This window comes from Triplophysa rosa, linkage group LG7 (assembly GCF_024868665.1).
Source record: "Triplophysa rosa linkage group LG7, Trosa_1v2, whole genome shotgun sequence".
NCBI classification, from domain to species: Eukaryota; Metazoa; Chordata; class Actinopteri; order Cypriniformes; family Nemacheilidae; genus Triplophysa; species Triplophysa rosa.
The window spans coordinates 23,697,666-23,715,894 of NC_079896.1; the positions used below are offsets into that span (position 1 = coordinate 23,697,666).

Consider the following 18,229-nt stretch of genomic DNA (forward strand, 5'->3'; position numbering starts at 1 on the left):
GATTGAAGAGGTTCGGAAATACACGCATCTGTATGACTCCTCTTCGGCGGACTATAAAGACTGTCAGATGGCGGCGAATTCTTGGAGAGAGATTTCCTCTAACGTCGGTTTGGCTTCCATTGTCGTTTGCAAACACTAGCATACACACACACAAAACATCGGCGAAGAAGAGCAAACCCATGAAAACACAAAGAGCCAACTAGCGTTTCGGCGGTGTAATTGCAGTATGACGCATACTCTCAACGCAGAACCATAAATGTTCACGACGGCGTCGTCTACGTACGTAGGCTACTAAGCCGTATGTTACGGCGTAGGTCCTACGCAGAACCATAAACTGACCTTTATAGTGAAATTCCTTGTTATGGTTCTCTGTGATCTGTTTGAGTGTTAGGATGCATCTGTCTGTCATCAGTATGCTTCAAATGAAAAATGATCTTGGCATGTGTTTTAAATATATGTTGACTTTTTTTTTAGACACATTTAGAATCATTTCACACATTGTACTTAGAGACTCAGAAATGTCCCAAAATGTGCTTCCAATGAAGAAAATCTGAAATCAGAAGTTGGATTCCATATGAACACATCAAATTTCTTGTTAAATTCTCTGTTACTTATAAAAAAACTCATTTTCACCGTTTACATAAATATAGTATACAGTATATGTAACATTTAGGCTATGTGTGCACCAGTCCAGAGTTTTACTGTAATAAATAATTGTTCAATCCAAAGTTATAATAGTTTTGCTTTTAGTTTTTTTTAGTTTTATTAATATTTTAAATTAGCTTTTATCTTTAATTTTATGATTTTAGCAAGTTTGCTTTATGCTTAAAATTACTTTTTTATTTTTTATGAAAATTTTCTTTATTATTATAATTTTCTGCTTTAAACTTATTTCAGTTTATTTCTGAGGCAACATTTCTATTTTTCATTAGTTTTTCCAATAATTTTTAGGCCAATATTTTATTTTATTTCAACAAACAGAAACCTTTTCAAAGTTTTAATTTAAGGAAACTAAAATAACCAATCATTGAATGCAGTGGCTTGACGGATTCTAAGTTCAGTTATTTGAAAAAAATGTGTGAATTTCTTTTGCTCTTGTACATATTGTAATTTTGCCTTTTTCACTCTTTTCCCTCCTAGACCGAAGTGGTGAATGATTTGGTAAGTGTTTATTAAACAAAATTCATATAGGCAAGATTATTTAGAAGAGAAGAGAATTTGTCATCTAAAGCTTGTGTGTGTTTGTGTATGTTCCAACAGTGCCCACTTTCACCAAAATGCACTTGTGAGAAAGGAGAAAAGGGGGCCGGTGGACCTGCTGTAAGTACTCAATGTTTAAAAAAAAAATTACATACACAACCTTTATAACTGTGCTGTGGATATTAAATGTGTAAATGTTATATAGTCAATGCTACAGATATTGTTATATATTTTAAAAAGTCAAATACTACATTTCTGTTATTTACTCTACCTCATCTTCCTCAATATTTGCCGTGGAACACCAACAATCTTCTCATAGCTCTTTTCCACAATTCTTACTGACCACATCTGTCAAGTTTAGAGAAATTGAACACAGAGAAAAAGCTAATTTGTATTCTGTTGTCACACTTTGTGCAAGGAACACCCACATTTTAGGTGACTGAGCTGTGTTTGTGTGTAAAAAAAGCTTACAGATCATTCATTTCGATTTCCATTAAGTATTCCTTTAATAGAATTGTGTTTTAACATCAATGGGAATGACTCTGTTTCACAGAGAATAGTCATATTTGGATTTGTTTATGTGGTTTAAAGAGTTATTTTGAAGTAATTGTGTGCTTTAAAAACTTTTGCCTAGAGCACAGTCTATAAATTCCTTAGATTTGAGCTGCTGCTCGTTTTCTGCCAGCAGCTGGAACTTAATTATTAATGAAAGTGAAATAGAGTTAACTAAGTCAAGGGTTAACAAAACAGTTTTGACACCACAGGGTTATTTTCTATCTGTGATTAAATAAAATAACGGCTGCAGACTTGCTATAGAAATAAATAAACGTAATGCGGAGGTTTTACATTTTTCTATGTCATACCACTTTCAACAAACCCTTTGATTTCTAAACTAAAACTGATTTCTAAACAGTGGTGTGGCAGGAGCTTGTTCATCTACTCCTGCCAATCATAACAAATTTATGTATTTTGGGGTGTATATAGCATCTAGTCTCAGTGTTGGGAGTAATGCTTTACAAAAGTAATGCATTACAGTAACAGATTACTTTTTGCTGTAACGCAGTAGTGTAAGGCATTACTAATCAATATTCAGTAATATTTTACTCGGTACATGTTCAGTAATGCTTGCTTTACAACAAACTTTTCGCCCGAGAGACATTAACAAATCAAATCGCAATTAAGTTCTATTTCCTGTTCGTGAATAGACGTGTGTGGTTTCATTCATCTCCCTCTGGCTGGTGGAACTTTGTATTTTGTATTGTAACGCTGCATGATTTCAGTCTCTGAGCTCGAGGTTTGAGGCTATTGGCCCTGCCCTGTTCGCTGTAAGCCCTAGCGCCAGTGTTGCCAGGGTCGCGGTTTTCCCGCACAATTGGGCTATTTTGAAAATGCAGTTGCGGGAAAAATTATGGAGCCGCGCGCGGGTTGCGGGTTTTTGGGCTACTTTCATAATGTACTGCAGCCGCCAAAATGTTTATTTATATTCTAAGGATAAATGTTAATTGATGAGATTCTTAATGTGTATTCATACTCAGATGAATACCTGGCAACTCCAGGGCCGGCCCGTTCTCAAAAGTGTGGGGAACGAGCGTCTGACAGGCAGGCTACAGTACAGGGAGGGACGCGGGAGCTCAGCTCAACCAAAGAGGAAAATATAGCGGTGGTATTAGACAATGCGTCCGAATGATGCTTTTACCGATGTTTTGTAAGGTGCATGACACGTTGCACAATGAAAGAAATCACTCGTTAATATTAACACTCGTTAACACACCAAATATCACATTTGAGCAGCTTTAAGCAGTCTAGAACAACTAAAACATTGACTTGCTTGTACACATTATACATATGCAATATATTTAACCATGCTTATTTCTTAAGCAAGTTTTTGCATGTCTTACGAAGAGAAAACACGTTTCTCGTCCATTTCCGTGCGTGGCCTCGAGCACACATGGGATCTTTTTTAAAGGGACACTCCACACAAAAACGAAAATTCTGTTATGGATTACTCACCCTCTAGTTGTTCCAAACCTGTNATAAATTTCTTTGTTCTGATGAACACAGAGAAAGATATTTGGAAATGCTTAAACAAACAGTTCTTCACATTGACTACCATAGATGAAAAAAACAATGGTAGTCAAAGGTGCCCAGAACTGTTTGCTGTCCTAAATCTCCAAATGCATTCTTTTGTGTTCACAGAACAAAAAATATATACAATACCTAGGAAACCATTCAGATAAGTAAATATAGCAATAGAAACGTCTTTTGGCAGTTGTTAACTTTGATTTGACACCGGAAAATAATTGGGCTAGTTTTCATTCCCTTTGGGCGGGTTTTGAGGGGTCATTGGGCTGCTTTCAGGAAGCTAGTTAGCAAGATCCCTGTGACCAGCAGCAATGACAAGGTAAACTAACGTTTACATGATGACTAGCTAGAATTCGATATAATCTAGTTCAGTGATGGGACTATTTTGTATTTAAATGTGTTTAATCTAGTATTTTGTTTGTATTTATTTGTGTATAGCATAGTTAATTCAAGAAATCAGCAGTCTAAAGAGGTTGATTGGCAAAAAGTATTTTGAAAATACAAAAATACAAAGACTTTTAGAATGTTAAGTTCTACTTCTGTAGTTATTTTGGTGAAAGTAACTCAAAAGTAATACAGGAGTCATGTAACGTATACTTTTAAATAACAGTAACAAGTAATCTGTAATGTATTACAGTTTGGAAGTAACTTGCACAACACTATGATGAATGCAATTATGAATCTATACAGATTATATACTATACAACGTTATAATCATCATGTCTTTTAGGCATTTATTTCTAGTGCTAATCTCTGGCTTTAAATCAGCTACTAACAACAACTCCACATATAATTCATTAAAGTAGATTTTAATTAATTCAGTAATAAAGCGGCGAAGAGCTTAATAGTCATATTTTTTGTCTCTTCTTTCTTTTTTTATTTCTTTTGTTTTTCTAGAAACATAAAACCAACCTCTGTGTTCTTTAGTCCCTCAGTTTGTGTTCTGTGTAGTTCTGGATCTCTCGTGTTCTCAAGCTTCTCTTCCAGCAACTCCAACAACAGTCTGAAGATCTCAGTTCTGACACCTGAAGTGATTCTTCTGCTTGTTGGTTTCTGGTATTTATTGGTGGATTGATGTGGGAGGAGCTTCACTGAAGGTGTCAATCACTGTTTGTGTGAACTGGAGATGTTAGAGAGACATTGTCAGTGAACTCACTCAACTCAGCATTAATTAAACATCACTAAAACCAATTGACCAAGGTGCAATACTAGTATTCTTTAGTATTCTTCTTCTCATTTTAAATGTAATATTGACTTCTTCTTTAAAAATAACAAATCTCTCTCGCTCTCTCGATGCACTCAGGCAATCAGCAACTCAGTTACACAATTCAAAAAACTTCAGTAAATCAAATTCCAAACAATCAGTATATCAACGAGTTCTGGTAAAAAGAAAAATAATCAGGCCCGGATTAAGAATTCAGAGGCCCCTGAGCACAAGTGTTTTATGGACCCCCCCCCCCCCATACACATGCACACAATAAAGTGTTTAATTAGCCTACCATGCGTATAAACACCTCTATCTTTTACAGGATTACATTGACAAGTTACAAACTATGATCACAACCTGAAGGACTATATCAACACCTGTACACATCCTCCATCATACAGGATTTACACCTCATGATTGCAACAATGCTTTTTTGGACCAGCAACAACAATATTAAGACATTTCCCAGCATACTGTAACTCACTGGCATATGCAAGCAGCACACACTACCACACCTCTACCAAATCAGTTCTATCAGATTCTTCCATAATTCACACACAAACATGCAGGACATGCAAAACTGTTCTTAAGAGAAAATATAAGAACTTTCTTAAGATAAATTAGAGAAGGTTTTTAAGAATATTCTTAAGTGCAATTTTCAAATATTTTCATCTTTATTTTTCTAAGAATAAATGGGCAGTCTTTGTCAATGATTGTACTTCAAGAGTAATTTGTCTATTTGTTAAACTTTATTTATAACGATCAACCGAATACCGGTGTGTATTTTTGTTATGATATGAATTTTTAATATACCGCATTACCGGTATATGTCGCTTAAACAACGTGCGGAACGCAGCAAAGCGCGACAGTTTCAGTGGGGTCCATTTTCACTGTTGCACTGTGACCGGCCATTCACACAGAATGCGTCTTTCTATGCCGCGGCACTACTTTATCATAATTTTTCTATATAAACATGCGCTAAACGGAGGCGTTTGGATGTTTACGTGTGTCTCGCACATGAGCGGTGACGTTACATATTTATTTCCTGCCGCAATGGGAGCGTGCACCTCGCGGCTGAACAGCAGCACAAGTGTAGCAATTGCAATTTCGCATTACGTTATATTAAATATACTCACGAACAAACATTTTCAAAAAACGCTCGTGTTCCCCTCATATCTGCTCAATATAAGCATATAATATGATGTGTTTTTAGTTTGAACTGTTTCTCTATATGCTTTGATGAGAAATAAGGGTCAGTAAGGAGGATTGAAAGCGTGATGCGATTGTTTTCCTCCCACATATTTAATTTAAGCCTTTGTTTTATGATTAAAAAATATGATTTCAGGAAATCATGATGCCATTGTGACTATGTAAAACACAACAGACATCACATGCATGTTTTAATGGTATAATTGTTACCATTTTGTTTTCAACTATTCATTTTTGGGTGGATGCTCCCAACTCTTGAAGTTGGGAGCACCAGTGCTTCCAAGGAAAAAAGTTCATTTCGAGCCCTGTTCTTTATTTATTTGCTTAAATATTATGTATGCAAGTTTCCTTCGCATGCTATTCAGTTGTTAAAGAATTCTAAACATTGCAGTTATTATAGGGGATACTGTCACTGTCACCAGTATAAAAGGGCATTTTAAGTCAATCAACAGCACTATTTCCTCTCTCAATCAGTAGAAAATGTGGTAAAAAAAATACCGCCATGTACCGGGAAACCGGTATAAATCTGGAAAACACCGTTATATAAATTTTTGGTCATACCGCCCAGCCCTAAATATAATATATATACTAATATATACACATAATAAAAAAAATGTTAATTCTATTCATTAATCCAGTTTCCCTCAAGAGATGGATGGACAAAGTAGAGAACTGTGCTGAGAAAAAAACCTTCATTAAGAAATCAGTGCCGTACAGTTCCACTTTACGAATAAAGACCCAAACCTCTAAACCACAAGTTTGTCTTGCGACAACGCAATTTGTGCTTCCTTTTAACACAACTTGAGACTAAAAAATAACACAATCAAACAATGTGTTGAAATGAACACATCCATTTTTAGAGTGTAGAAATCTCTGTTGTAAATATCGTTTCAGTCTAAATCTCTTCTAATTGTCTAATAAGTACAAGAAAGGACTAGTCAGTTTTACACACATGACCAAACACAAGAGCACGGTGAGGAAGATCATTTACATCTATGCATTTGGCAGATGCTTTTATCCAAAGCGACACTTACAATACAATATACATTTGTATCTTGAGTATCTGCCGATCCCTGGATCGAACCCATGACCTTGGTGTTGCTACACATGAAAAATAAAATGATACAAATATAACTAAGATATATTCTGTTCATATTACTGGGGAATCAGATATTTTATGTTTGTCTAAGGTTTGTTCATTAGTGACATTACCTCACAGTGAAAAACAACACCCATTAGTGCTTAATAGAGCTGTCAGCTTCTGCTGTTATGGATCATGAGTTGTTTTTTGTTCAGTATACAACACATCCAGTGTTAACAGCTGTCATATATTCAGGCTGATAGTTCCTATCTTTCACCTACCTTCCATGTCTGATATCTTGTGCAAATTTCTCACCAAAACACAAGAATGTTTGCTGTATGAAACACTGTAAAAAATGTCTGTAAAATTAACTGTGAAATTCTGTAAAATCCTGACATCAATATTTTGTAAACAGGAAAACAAGGAAGTTTTTTAAATTTACAGTAATATTTAGTAAAGGCAAACAATAATGTTGTAAAACACCGAACCAAACAAAAATGTTAATTTGACAGTAGGAATATGTTAAAATAACCATATTTGTTTGTATATAGACAAATTTCAGTAATTTATTCAGAGAAAAATTGTAAAGCATTTCAATGCCGTTAAAAATACTATAGGCTATGACATTAAACTATTTTTGGCAGGCAGATTTTCAATAGCCAGGCTACAGAAAGAAAATGTATTTATGAATGTATTGATAAATTCATGTTTTACTCTACAAATAAAAATGTTTAAGTAAAGCAATATTATATTAATATAAATAGTTTGCAATGTATCTATTTTTAATTATAGTACACCTGGCAATATATTATGAGTTAACAATGATATAGCCAAATATGAGCTGGTAATGGAATTACATACATCTGTGTCTTTCAAATGGGCAGTTAAGGGTTAAGTACAATGACTGTTTATGTTGATCAGTTCCTTGTTTTTATACTTTTATATATTAATACAATAAAAGTATTACATTTAAAATACATTGATTTGTAGTAATATTCATAATGCCTTGTCAATGTTCAATTCTCATGTAATTTGAATGTCAATTAGTTTTGCCTCGACCCCTCACAGTCACACAGCACGTTTGATTATCGCGGGAGCAGCCATTTTGATGAAGTTCATGGGTCATCGCATTTCAATTTGTTATAACTGCATGGAGACGTCGCTATCGGTCGCATTGGTAAGTGAAGAGTTCGTTTTCCCCCCAAACCTGAGAGACATTAACGTGCACATATGTTTATTTTACCGTTTTAATGATTTTGCCTGGCTGGGGTTAATTACAAGTTTTTCTTAACGCTCAGCTCGTTCAATATGTCCCTTTCATGCTTAGTGGGTCTTGGACAGTGTCACCCGAGTAGGGCAAGAATTTAGAAATCAAGCGATTTTATTAGTTTGTTAAAATGATCACCTGTCGTTTTTGCAGCAAAACACTAGAGACGTTGAGGGGTTATGTACTGCACTGCAAAGTTCATAGGAACGAACCCCATTGTTTATTTAAATGTGTTGGCGCAAACTGCAAACGGACATTTTGTAGTTACGCAGCTTTTAAAGCTCATTTTTATCGCGATCACAATGAGTCTGCGCCCTCTGTCCCTGCTGGAGCCGTTGTTACGGATTTTAAATGTGCCATATCATCGTGTGATCAACAATTTCACACAGTTAAAGAACTCATATGCCACTTAAAAGACCATATAGTGGAGGGGCGACCTGTGGCATGTCCAGTAACGGGTTGTAAAAATACGTTTAAGGAAACACTAATGTGGCTCTTCCTCAAAGATTGGCTTCTGCTCATGTTGTTTTCTGTCTATTCTCTCATGTTTGCTATCAATACAGTGTTTTCTTGCGTTGACAGGGAGAGAGGGGCCTGGAGGGGCCAAAGGGACCCAGAGGGCCACTAGGTCCAGGGATTAAAGGAGAAAAGGTAAAACATAAAGAACATTGTTAGACGACTCACTAGCAGAACACACATGCTGACTTGAGTTGTTTTCTTCAAAATAAACAAGTGGCAGTTTCTGATTTTTGAGTTGAAGTGCTTTTGAGTTGTCTTGAACTCTTAAAGTGATACTTCACCGAAAAATGAAAATTCGGTCATCATTTACTCACCTTCGAGTTGTTCCAAATGTGTATACATTTTTTTGTTCTGATGAACACAGAGAAAGATATTTGGAATAATGCTTATAACCAAACAGATCTCAACACCCATCGACTACCATAGTAGGAAAAATTACTTTATCATTTTTTTTGTTCTGTTGATCACAAAAGAAGACATTTGAAGAATGTAGGACAGCAAACAGTTCTGGGGCACTTTTGACTTCCATTGTTTTTTTCTTACTATGGTAGTCAATGGGTGTTGAGATCTGTTTGGTTATAAGCATTATTCCAAATATCTTTCTCTGTGTTCATCAGAACAAAGAAATGTATACAGATTTGGAACAACTCGAAGGTGAGTAAAGGATGACAGAATTTTCATTTTTGGGTGAAGTATCCCTTTAATGTCATTTTTTTCCTATCCGGATGCTTTGAATGAATGTGTCCCAGCTTGCAGTAATGAGTACTCAGCCTGTGGCTATGAAAAAAGACCAGAGTATCAATGTTTTATTCCATATACTCGCCAAATCATTTGAATAATAACTAGAATCAACATGATCTGACAGATTTGTTTGTTCATATGAATGTTGTGCATTGAATCTTTTCTTTTGGTTTCCGGGTACTAGCATGGGTAACACGTCACACCATTACACACCCTAGTGTGTATGGTCTCATTTTAAACATTTTCTTTATTACTGTTGTTGTCATCTGTTACAAAAAGTAGACAACCTTAACGATAACTTCAAAGGAACCAAAATTACCAGATTTTAAGTCTTGTTTTGAGAGAAAGCTAATAAACTATTCAGATATTAACTATTTTCTAGTTATTTTTCTCACCTTTCTCACATTTTTTTGGCATAATTTTCAGTTTTCCAACTTCCAATTTGAATTGTGGAAAAACAGTAATATGTATGCGTGTCCAAACATAAGACTGTCTTTGGTCTATGTTCTCTCAAGGGTGATGTTGGTCCTTCTGGGCCCCTAGGACAAGTTGGGCTTCCTGGAACAGGCATCCAAGGAGAGAAGGTATAGTTAAACTTGAATTTACAATAGTGCCTTACTGTACAGTATGTGCTAAGGATAATATACTGTAACACCTACTGTATTGTATATCGACACATCAAATATGATTGATGAATTGTTGGGTTTGCTTATACTGTAGTATTGTTTTTGCAGGGTGTGGAAGGACCACGTGGACCCCCCGGAAGCAGAGGGCCACAGGGTGAGGGCTACCCTGGACCAAAGGCAAGAATTTCCCGTCATGCTTTAAACACTGTCACAATATCAGAAAGTAATAGAGATAGACACTGTGTGATAACTTATAGACCCAAACCATGTGTATGTTTGCAAATATGCTGCTTAAGGGCGATCAAGGTTTACCAGGTGAGATTGGGACACCAGGAGAGAGAGGACTAGGAGAACAGGGTCCCAAAGTAAGTCTTCTTCACTTCACTTTCAGGCCTGCATAAAATTACTCACTGGCCTTCATTTTTGGTTTTGTCTCATTTCTGTTGTTTTATCATATTTTATCTGTGCTTGGTTAAGTTAGCATGTTTGTCTTTGTAATTTTCTATAAAACTGTTGATAGAAAGTATCAGCATCCAAAACACAAGTGGGCATCATCTATACTATCAAAAGCTGCACAACTAGAGTTCTTCCTAAATCATATTTGACATCCAGACCACAAATTATGTTGTAAATTATTTTCTGCATTTGTAGGGAGAACCTGGAGCTACTGGATTGTCAGGATTACCAGGTTTACCCGGAGAGGATGGAGCTCCAGGACAGAAGGTTTCATTTTTACCTCAATCAACAACTCTCATCTCAAACAATTTTACCCAAATGCACACACAATTCTGTATGTATTTCAGGGAGAACCAGGGGCCGCTGGGTTGAGAGGTCCTGAAGGAGTGGCAGGAGTGGGCATCCAGGGTGAAAAAGTATCTCCCGCACTTAATTGTACAATTATTAACATTTACATTTAGTCATGACCATGTGAAATAAAAGCTCTTATAGTTCACCCATAATAAAAATATTTAATTTATTCCCCCTCGTCATTCCAAATCTGTATGACTTTTTTTCTTCAGTATTTACAAATACAAAAGATATTTTGAAGAATGTTGGTAACCGAACAACATTGACCCCCATTGACTTCCATTGTATGGACACAAAACCATTTCTCAAAATATCCTTTCCACAGTGTTCCACAGAAAAAGAGTCATATATAGGTTTTGACCGACATGAAGGTACAGTAAATAAATGATGACTATACTATATTTTCCCCTAATACCGTCTGCCTCTGACTAGCGATAGCCATCATGGTTATGCTCGACTGTAATATAAAAAACGTTATTTTAAAAAGCTCTTTGGAAAAGAAAACGTGCTCTCATGAAGCCATTTCATAAGCCTTTAACCATACAAACTAACATGGAGCCAAACTATGCAATGTCTGTTTTTCAGGGTGACCAGGGTCAGCGGGGAATCCGTGGGTTAGCAGGGCCACCGGGAATAGCTGGACCCTCTGGGTCAAAGGTGGGTCCATAGTTCTCATTAGATTTTCTCGAAATCAGATTGAAACAGATAACCAGGAAGAAATTAGCTCATCTTCCTTCCTGTCTATTTTATTTTCTTTCTAGGGTGAGCCAGGCACCCCTGGCAGACAGGGTTTACCTGGACTCCCGGGACGTGCAATAACAGGAACAAAGGTAAGAAACCTCAGTTATCCAACAATTTAATTTATATAAACATGACGGGAATTATATTTTATTTGTCAGAATTTTTAGAAAGTGTTGAGTAGTATCTACAAACGTTCACTTATTAAAAACATGCGTTATGTTATTGGCAGGGTGACTTTGGTCCACCAGGTCCAGCTGGTACAGTGGGAGAGACAGGATATGGACTTCCTGGGCCAAAGGTCATCCTTTGCTCTCAAATAAACTTGAGTTTCAAATTTAAACTTTAATGTTAAAACGATCAATGTTTCTATTGTTTACGTTTCTAAGGGTGAGCGTGGTGACCCAGGTCCTTCTGGTCTGTCTGGTCCAAAAGGAGACGGCTATCCTGGTCCTGCAGTGAGTACATCCACATGCTCTTTATAAAATCTGTTTCTATTTAACAAATATTTATGAATAATTCATAATTCCGCTTGAGGTAATACTTTGTTTAGTTCATGTTGTGTTTGGAGACTTGGAGTTAAATGTGTCCTGAACTGGCCATTTTATTATTTTATACTGTTGTATGAGGTCTACTTATGACGTTTGCGTGGTTTTTACATTCGAAAACATCAAAATGAATAAGTAATAGTCTATTTTCTACCCGGGTTTTGAGGCCGTCTCGACAAACGCTCTGTTTATGGGCATTGAAGACTTGGAAGTAAATGCCCACTGCTATGTTTGTATAGCAGTTTGCGTAGTAAACTTAGTTGGAGCCTTCTGTCAATTTGGTTAGATATCAAGCGATCTCTAACAAAACAATAGTGACGCATAGTACAAATATGTTTTACTCGCATAAGATTGCTGCGCCATTCCTGTCGGATCCAATATTGACTGCACAGCACTGCTTTTTAATTTTAGTCTCTCCGCAAATCCAGCGCCTTGTTCACAAAGGAATCCGCGGTGAAATTAAGCGAACAAATGCTCAATGTTTCACCCACGTGAGCAGGAACGTACTTAAAAATAAACTTCCTCCACGCATTCCTAATATCAGAATCCGAAGGAAGCGACTGTGTTTTTCCACAACCAGGCGCTGCACAATGTTGCATGTTTGTTGCTTGGTCGCTCTAAATAAAAATAACAGTGAAAGAAGTCCTCACTTTTGCAGATATGACACAGGGCTAGCCGCTCTCGAGAGCCCTTCTCTAAAGTGACAGGCATAAAAAATAAGCAAATAAAGACAAGACAAAAACAAACCTTAAAATGCTAATTGTTTATATATTTATAAGACCAAAAATTCTTAAAATCTGCAACAGACCATTTATTAAGACCTAAGTGCCGAGGCTTTTTGATCTAAGACCAAACAATAAGCATAAAAGCGCTTATTAATAACAAACATGGCAACACAGCAAAAGAGCGCCGTGTGATGTAGCTTTACGAGCATAAACACAACACAGCGCTGACTGACAAAACGAATCTTTAGCCAAAAAAACATGTCGCTATGGTTACCAGTTTGTCAATCATCACAAATGTGTGGCTAAAGTCATTCGCGAACCAGTGGGCGGGGCTAGAGAAGTAGTCGTTGATATTTTTCTGTGGAGGAAGTGTTCAAGATAAGTGCATTCCAGGACCTGGCGTTCGCTGAGCGTGGTGTCAATAACAGTTGTAATTTCAGTAACAAGGGCGTTTTCAGTTCTGACACTTACAGGATGTTCGCTTGAATACGATTCCCTCTTATATAACAAAAGCTCGTGTTAAAATTGAGGTCTTAATTCATCGCCCCTTTAAAGTATTAAAGGTTGATAGTTTAATCCCACAAACCTTATCACCGTTGTGCCCCTGAGAAAGGCAGCTCACTTTGTTTCAGGGGAATTGTTCTTATTGTGGTCATGTACTGCATTTGTGTGTTGACATCCGCAGGGTCTTCCTGGTCTTCCTGGCCTTCAGGGGGAACCTGGTCAAGAGGGGATAGGTTTACCAGGACCAAAGGTACGAGCTCATGTAACACCTACAGCAGATCACATGTATCAGATAAAGATACGGGGTGTGAACTCAGATGTTTCTCCATAATTGTGTTCTCAGGGTGATATTGGCTTTAGAGGTTTGCCCGGTCCACAAGGACCTCCAGGGGAAGGACTGCAGGGACCACCTGTACGTCAGTCCGAAGTTACAAACACAAAAAAATGTCAGATTTTGTATATGATCGTATGATGTGTATTCCAGCGTAGACAGAACAAGTGAAGGTTTTGTTCCCACCTTTATTTTACACTCGCAGTGTTTTTTATAGCCCTGAACATTCCTTGAGAAACATTCATTCCTTAAATGTTTAAATGATTAAGTCATTATTTTTACCTCACATTTTACTGTATTCATAATCATATATCACATTAATATAATACATAATTCACCACCATACACCCATCTGCTCCAAATCTCTTACATCTGTCTAACAAATCCTCATAATGTAACCCAGTAATCCCTAAACATCAGTTCAGATGTCCAGCTGCTTTCATCTCAGCGTGCATGTACATGAGTCTGAATATGTTTTCCTACCTGATTTGTGTTTAATAATGTGTTTCTGAACGAATCAGGGCACAATGGGGAGGCCAGGACCTCCTGGGTCTATTGGACCACCAGGACAAGGCTTACAGGGTCCAAAGGTGAGACACTGACACACTATACACTGATATTTCACGTCATATTAAAACTATTAAACCGAATTTTACTGAATGTTACCAGTTTGCAAAAATATTCAGTTGGCAGGTGCACTAGACTTTCAGTGAATTTCTTCTTGTTTTCGGACCTAATCATTTTAACAGGGTGATCAGGGGTCACAGGGTATTGCAGGGCCGAGGGGACTTTCCGGAGAAGGAATCCCGGGATCAAAGGTCTGTGATTTTGTAATGTGTTCTGTGTTTTATGAAAATGTATACCCTGTTACTGAAAGGCCTATCTCTGTTTCTCAGGGTGATCGTGGAGCTCAGGGTGAGAGAGGTCTGAAGGGGATCAAAGGTGACATGGGAGATCCTGGTGTTCCTGGACAATCAGTTAGTAAAATAAATATTACAGTCAGTTTTCAAACAAATTTGATGTCAGCTGTGAAACTGTTATGGACAGCCTGTGAAGCGACAATCCACAAGGTCCCTAACCTGCCTGAACCTACTTACACTATGCACATCATTCAATCACACACATTAATATGTGTCATTTTAATTTCATGGAAATATGACTAGAATAGTTTTCATGTCAGACACAGTTAACCTTGATGTTGTGCCCATATTTATATTTTTACCTGACAAACTACAAGTTCCCATGCACGCTCTGGATTTTTATTATCTCTCTATGAGAACTTCGTTATTAAAACTATGTTCTCCGTGTCGCTCACAAAGAGATGAAATATTTTCATCTAGTTGGACCTTCCATAAAGACTTCCAGAGAGGTTGGAGATATTTTAATGTTTGACTTTATTCACATTTTTCAGGGCAGAATAGGAATGAAAGGGGAGCCGGGACTAACGGTATGTTGTTTTATATTTCACATCATATTAAAACTATTAAACCGTTAAATCGAAGTTTAACAGTACTTAAGTATTTTTACTCTACTCAACTTTATGAAGCTTATCATACATTTTACTTCACTACATTTTATGAATACACTTTTTTACATTTAAAGAGTTCATTTGCATTCCATTTGTACATTTTTTCAAAAATCATGTTTTTTATTGTGCATTCCAATTAATATCAATATCAAACTGCACTTGGGTTGTTTTGAGTTGATTTAATAACACCTCAAACAAATACATCTTACTAATACAATAAAACACAGTTTAGAATAAAGGATCTGTTTTTGCATATAAACTCTTCATTTTTTTTTTGTCTTTAATACTAATGAATTAAGAATCTATAGTTCTTTTATTACTTGTACTTTTTTCTGGGAAAATATGTCAATAAAAGTAAGAAAGTACTAGATTTTTTAGTACTTGTATTAAAGTACTGTACTTAAGGATTAAAGGTAAAAAAAATTGTTTATGAAATGTAACCGACTAGTAAAAAGTATGATATATATAACACAATCTGTGAAATCCAGGCTAAGAGTTCAACTCTAATTATGAGATAATGAGCATCAAAGTTTGATTTCCACCATTAACTTCACTATGAATTCAAGCTTTGACATGGCCTTACTCTGCCAGAATTAAAGATATTAAGGTTGTATTTTTACAGAATGTTCTTTACATTATGTAGGATGATTTTATGTAGGAAACAGTAAATCACAAAAAATGACATAAGCTGGGTTTTTACAGACTGGGTTTTTTCAGACATATGCTTTATATTTTAGTAAAAAATTCTGTTAAAGTACAGATACTTGAAAAACTAGAGTACAGTAAAAATCCATATTTTATTAAGACACTGTTGTGTTTTCAGAGGTCTGAGATCATCAGGATAATCCGGGAGATTTGTGGTATGACCCATGCATACATTTTTTTCAACATATAATGCTGCATGTTAGTCTATTCCCATTAGATAGACATTTAGCAATGTATTGTCTTTTAGGCTGTGGGGTCAGATGTAAAGAACGCCCTATGGAGCTTGTGTTTGTGATTGACAGCTCGGAGAGCGTTGGTCCTGAAAACTTTGAGATCATAAAGGACTTTGTGGCTGCGCTAGTCGACAGACTCACCGTGGGCCGAAACGCCACTCGGGTCGGTCTGGTTTTGTACAGCCTTGAGGTACAGCTCGTGTTTAACCTCGCTCGCTACACCACTAAACAGGATGTGAAACAGGCCATACGCAGAATTCTTTACATCGGCGAGGGCACGTACACGGGTACCGCCATCCGCAAAGCTACTCAGGAAGCGTTCTACAGTGCGAGGACAGGGGTCAGGAAGGTCGCCATCGTCATCACAGATGGGCAAACGGATAAACGGGAACCCGTGAAGCTGGACATCGCTGTTAGGGAGGCGCATGCGACCAACATCGAGATGTACGCTCTGGGAATTGTTAACGCCAGCGATCCGACACAGAACGAGTTCCTCCAGGAGCTTAATCTGATTGCCTCTGACCCTGACAGTGAACACGTGTATTACATCGATGACTTCAACACCTTGCCAGGTAATCCGCTGTTCACACAAGCATCTGCTTTCTATCTTTTTGCTAGTAAAGAATCCTTACAGTCTTATATTTTCTTTTCATCATTCAGCCCTCGAGTCTAAACTTGTCAATCAGCTCTGTGAGGATGAAAATGGAGCGCTGATCAATCTCATCAATGGTTTCCAAAACGGATACAATATTGATGGCAACGGCAGGCACAATTACGAAACCAACACATATAATGGCAACAGAGAGGGTACAGGCACACACTCTGGAATAAACCCTGTCACTCATGAAAGTGGGAGGGGTGACACCTTCGCCCCACCCACAGATATTTCAGACATTAATGAGGTTAGTGAACTCACGCTAAGTTAAAGCTGTTTAGCAATTTTTTTGAATGCTGTTATGAGTTTGTAACTTTCCTCAGGAGGTTCAGAGTTTGCCTAAGAAACCAGACGTACAGACTTCAGAGCAGAGTAGCGGTAGAGGAGATACCCCAACATTCACTGGGGCGTCCACACAAGGCAAACATTCATCAGGAACGTCTTCATCATCATCATCGACTGTGATTACATCATCAACCTCTGTGCAGTACATACCAGCCCCGCGACCACCTTTACCTAAGGGTACAAACACATTATTCAAAACTGAGCTGAAAATGCTTTTTAAATGTCTTTTCTAGTTAAACACTTTACAATAAGGTGCTATTTTGTTAACAGTAGTACTGTAAATGCATTAGCTAACATTAGCTAACAATGAACAATTTAGTTTTTCAGCATTTATTAATCCTTGTTAATGTTAGTTACTATCAATACAATTATCTATGTTAGCTCAGACACAATATTTGATTTTAAAAATGTTTTCGTAAATTCTGAAATTAACATGAACTAAGATTAGTAAATGCTGTAGAAGACTTGATCATTGTTAGATCATGTTAGCTAATGCATTAACTCATTGTTAACAAATAGAACCTTATTGTAAAGCTTTACCTGAATTTCTTTAGAATTGTAGCAAGCAGGATGCAGAACTTTTGATTTAAATTTTCCCATAAATGGCTTCATAAATGCAACAATATCCTGAACTTAGTATGAAAAGGCACCAGTAGAAATTTGTGCTAAAGATATACTGTCCAGTCGGACAGAAACCTTGTAACTCCAAAACTGCCACTTTACAGGAAATAAAAAAAGCATTTTTTTTTATTAAACACTGTGGGTCAAAGCTGACAAGCTCTTTTTAATACTTTTCATTGGTTAAATATTTGCGAAACCCACAGACAAACATGAAGGGTGACCAATAGTAATGATTTATTAAAAAAAGGAAAATGGACACACAAGGTTTCAATCCGACAATGACAATATGTATTTTTTATGAGGCTTATGTTAATACCATGATGTTCAGAGGTTGTGCCACTGGACCCACGCTGTGAGCTGCTCCTGGATCAGGGTCCCTGTCGAGACTATAACATCCTCTGGTACTACGATCGGCAGGCCAACGCCTGTGCACAGTTCTGGTACGGTGGCTGCGATGGGAACCGCAATCGCTTTGACACAGAAGAAGAGTGCAAGAGGACGTGTGTGAGAACAGGTAAATGATCCATCTGATGAACATTATCTCCGATCAGATTCAA

The 18,229-nt window shown here is 37.0% G+C and overlaps 1 protein-coding gene across 1 annotated transcript in view; it reads left to right on the forward strand.

Moving 5' to 3' along the window:
* col28a2b (collagen, type XXVIII, alpha 2b) overlaps window positions 1-18,229 on the forward strand; it is a 36,066-nt gene that overhangs the window by 17,686 nt on the left and 151 nt on the right. The window contains 20 exon segments of the mRNA XM_057338198.1: window positions 9,822-9,890; window positions 10,041-10,109; window positions 10,229-10,297; window positions 10,584-10,655; window positions 10,736-10,804; window positions 11,325-11,396; window positions 11,501-11,569; window positions 11,710-11,778; window positions 11,867-11,935; window positions 13,436-13,504; window positions 13,598-13,666; window positions 14,107-14,175; window positions 14,335-14,403; window positions 14,482-14,562; window positions 14,997-15,032; window positions 15,937-15,973; window positions 16,066-16,623; window positions 16,712-16,953; window positions 17,030-17,228; window positions 18,001-18,186. Of these exon segments, the coding sequence (XP_057194181.1) occupies window positions 9,822-9,890; window positions 10,041-10,109; window positions 10,229-10,297; window positions 10,584-10,655; window positions 10,736-10,804; window positions 11,325-11,396; window positions 11,501-11,569; window positions 11,710-11,778; window positions 11,867-11,935; window positions 13,436-13,504; window positions 13,598-13,666; window positions 14,107-14,175; window positions 14,335-14,403; window positions 14,482-14,562; window positions 14,997-15,032; window positions 15,937-15,973; window positions 16,066-16,623; window positions 16,712-16,953; window positions 17,030-17,228; window positions 18,001-18,186 (2,242 nt within the window).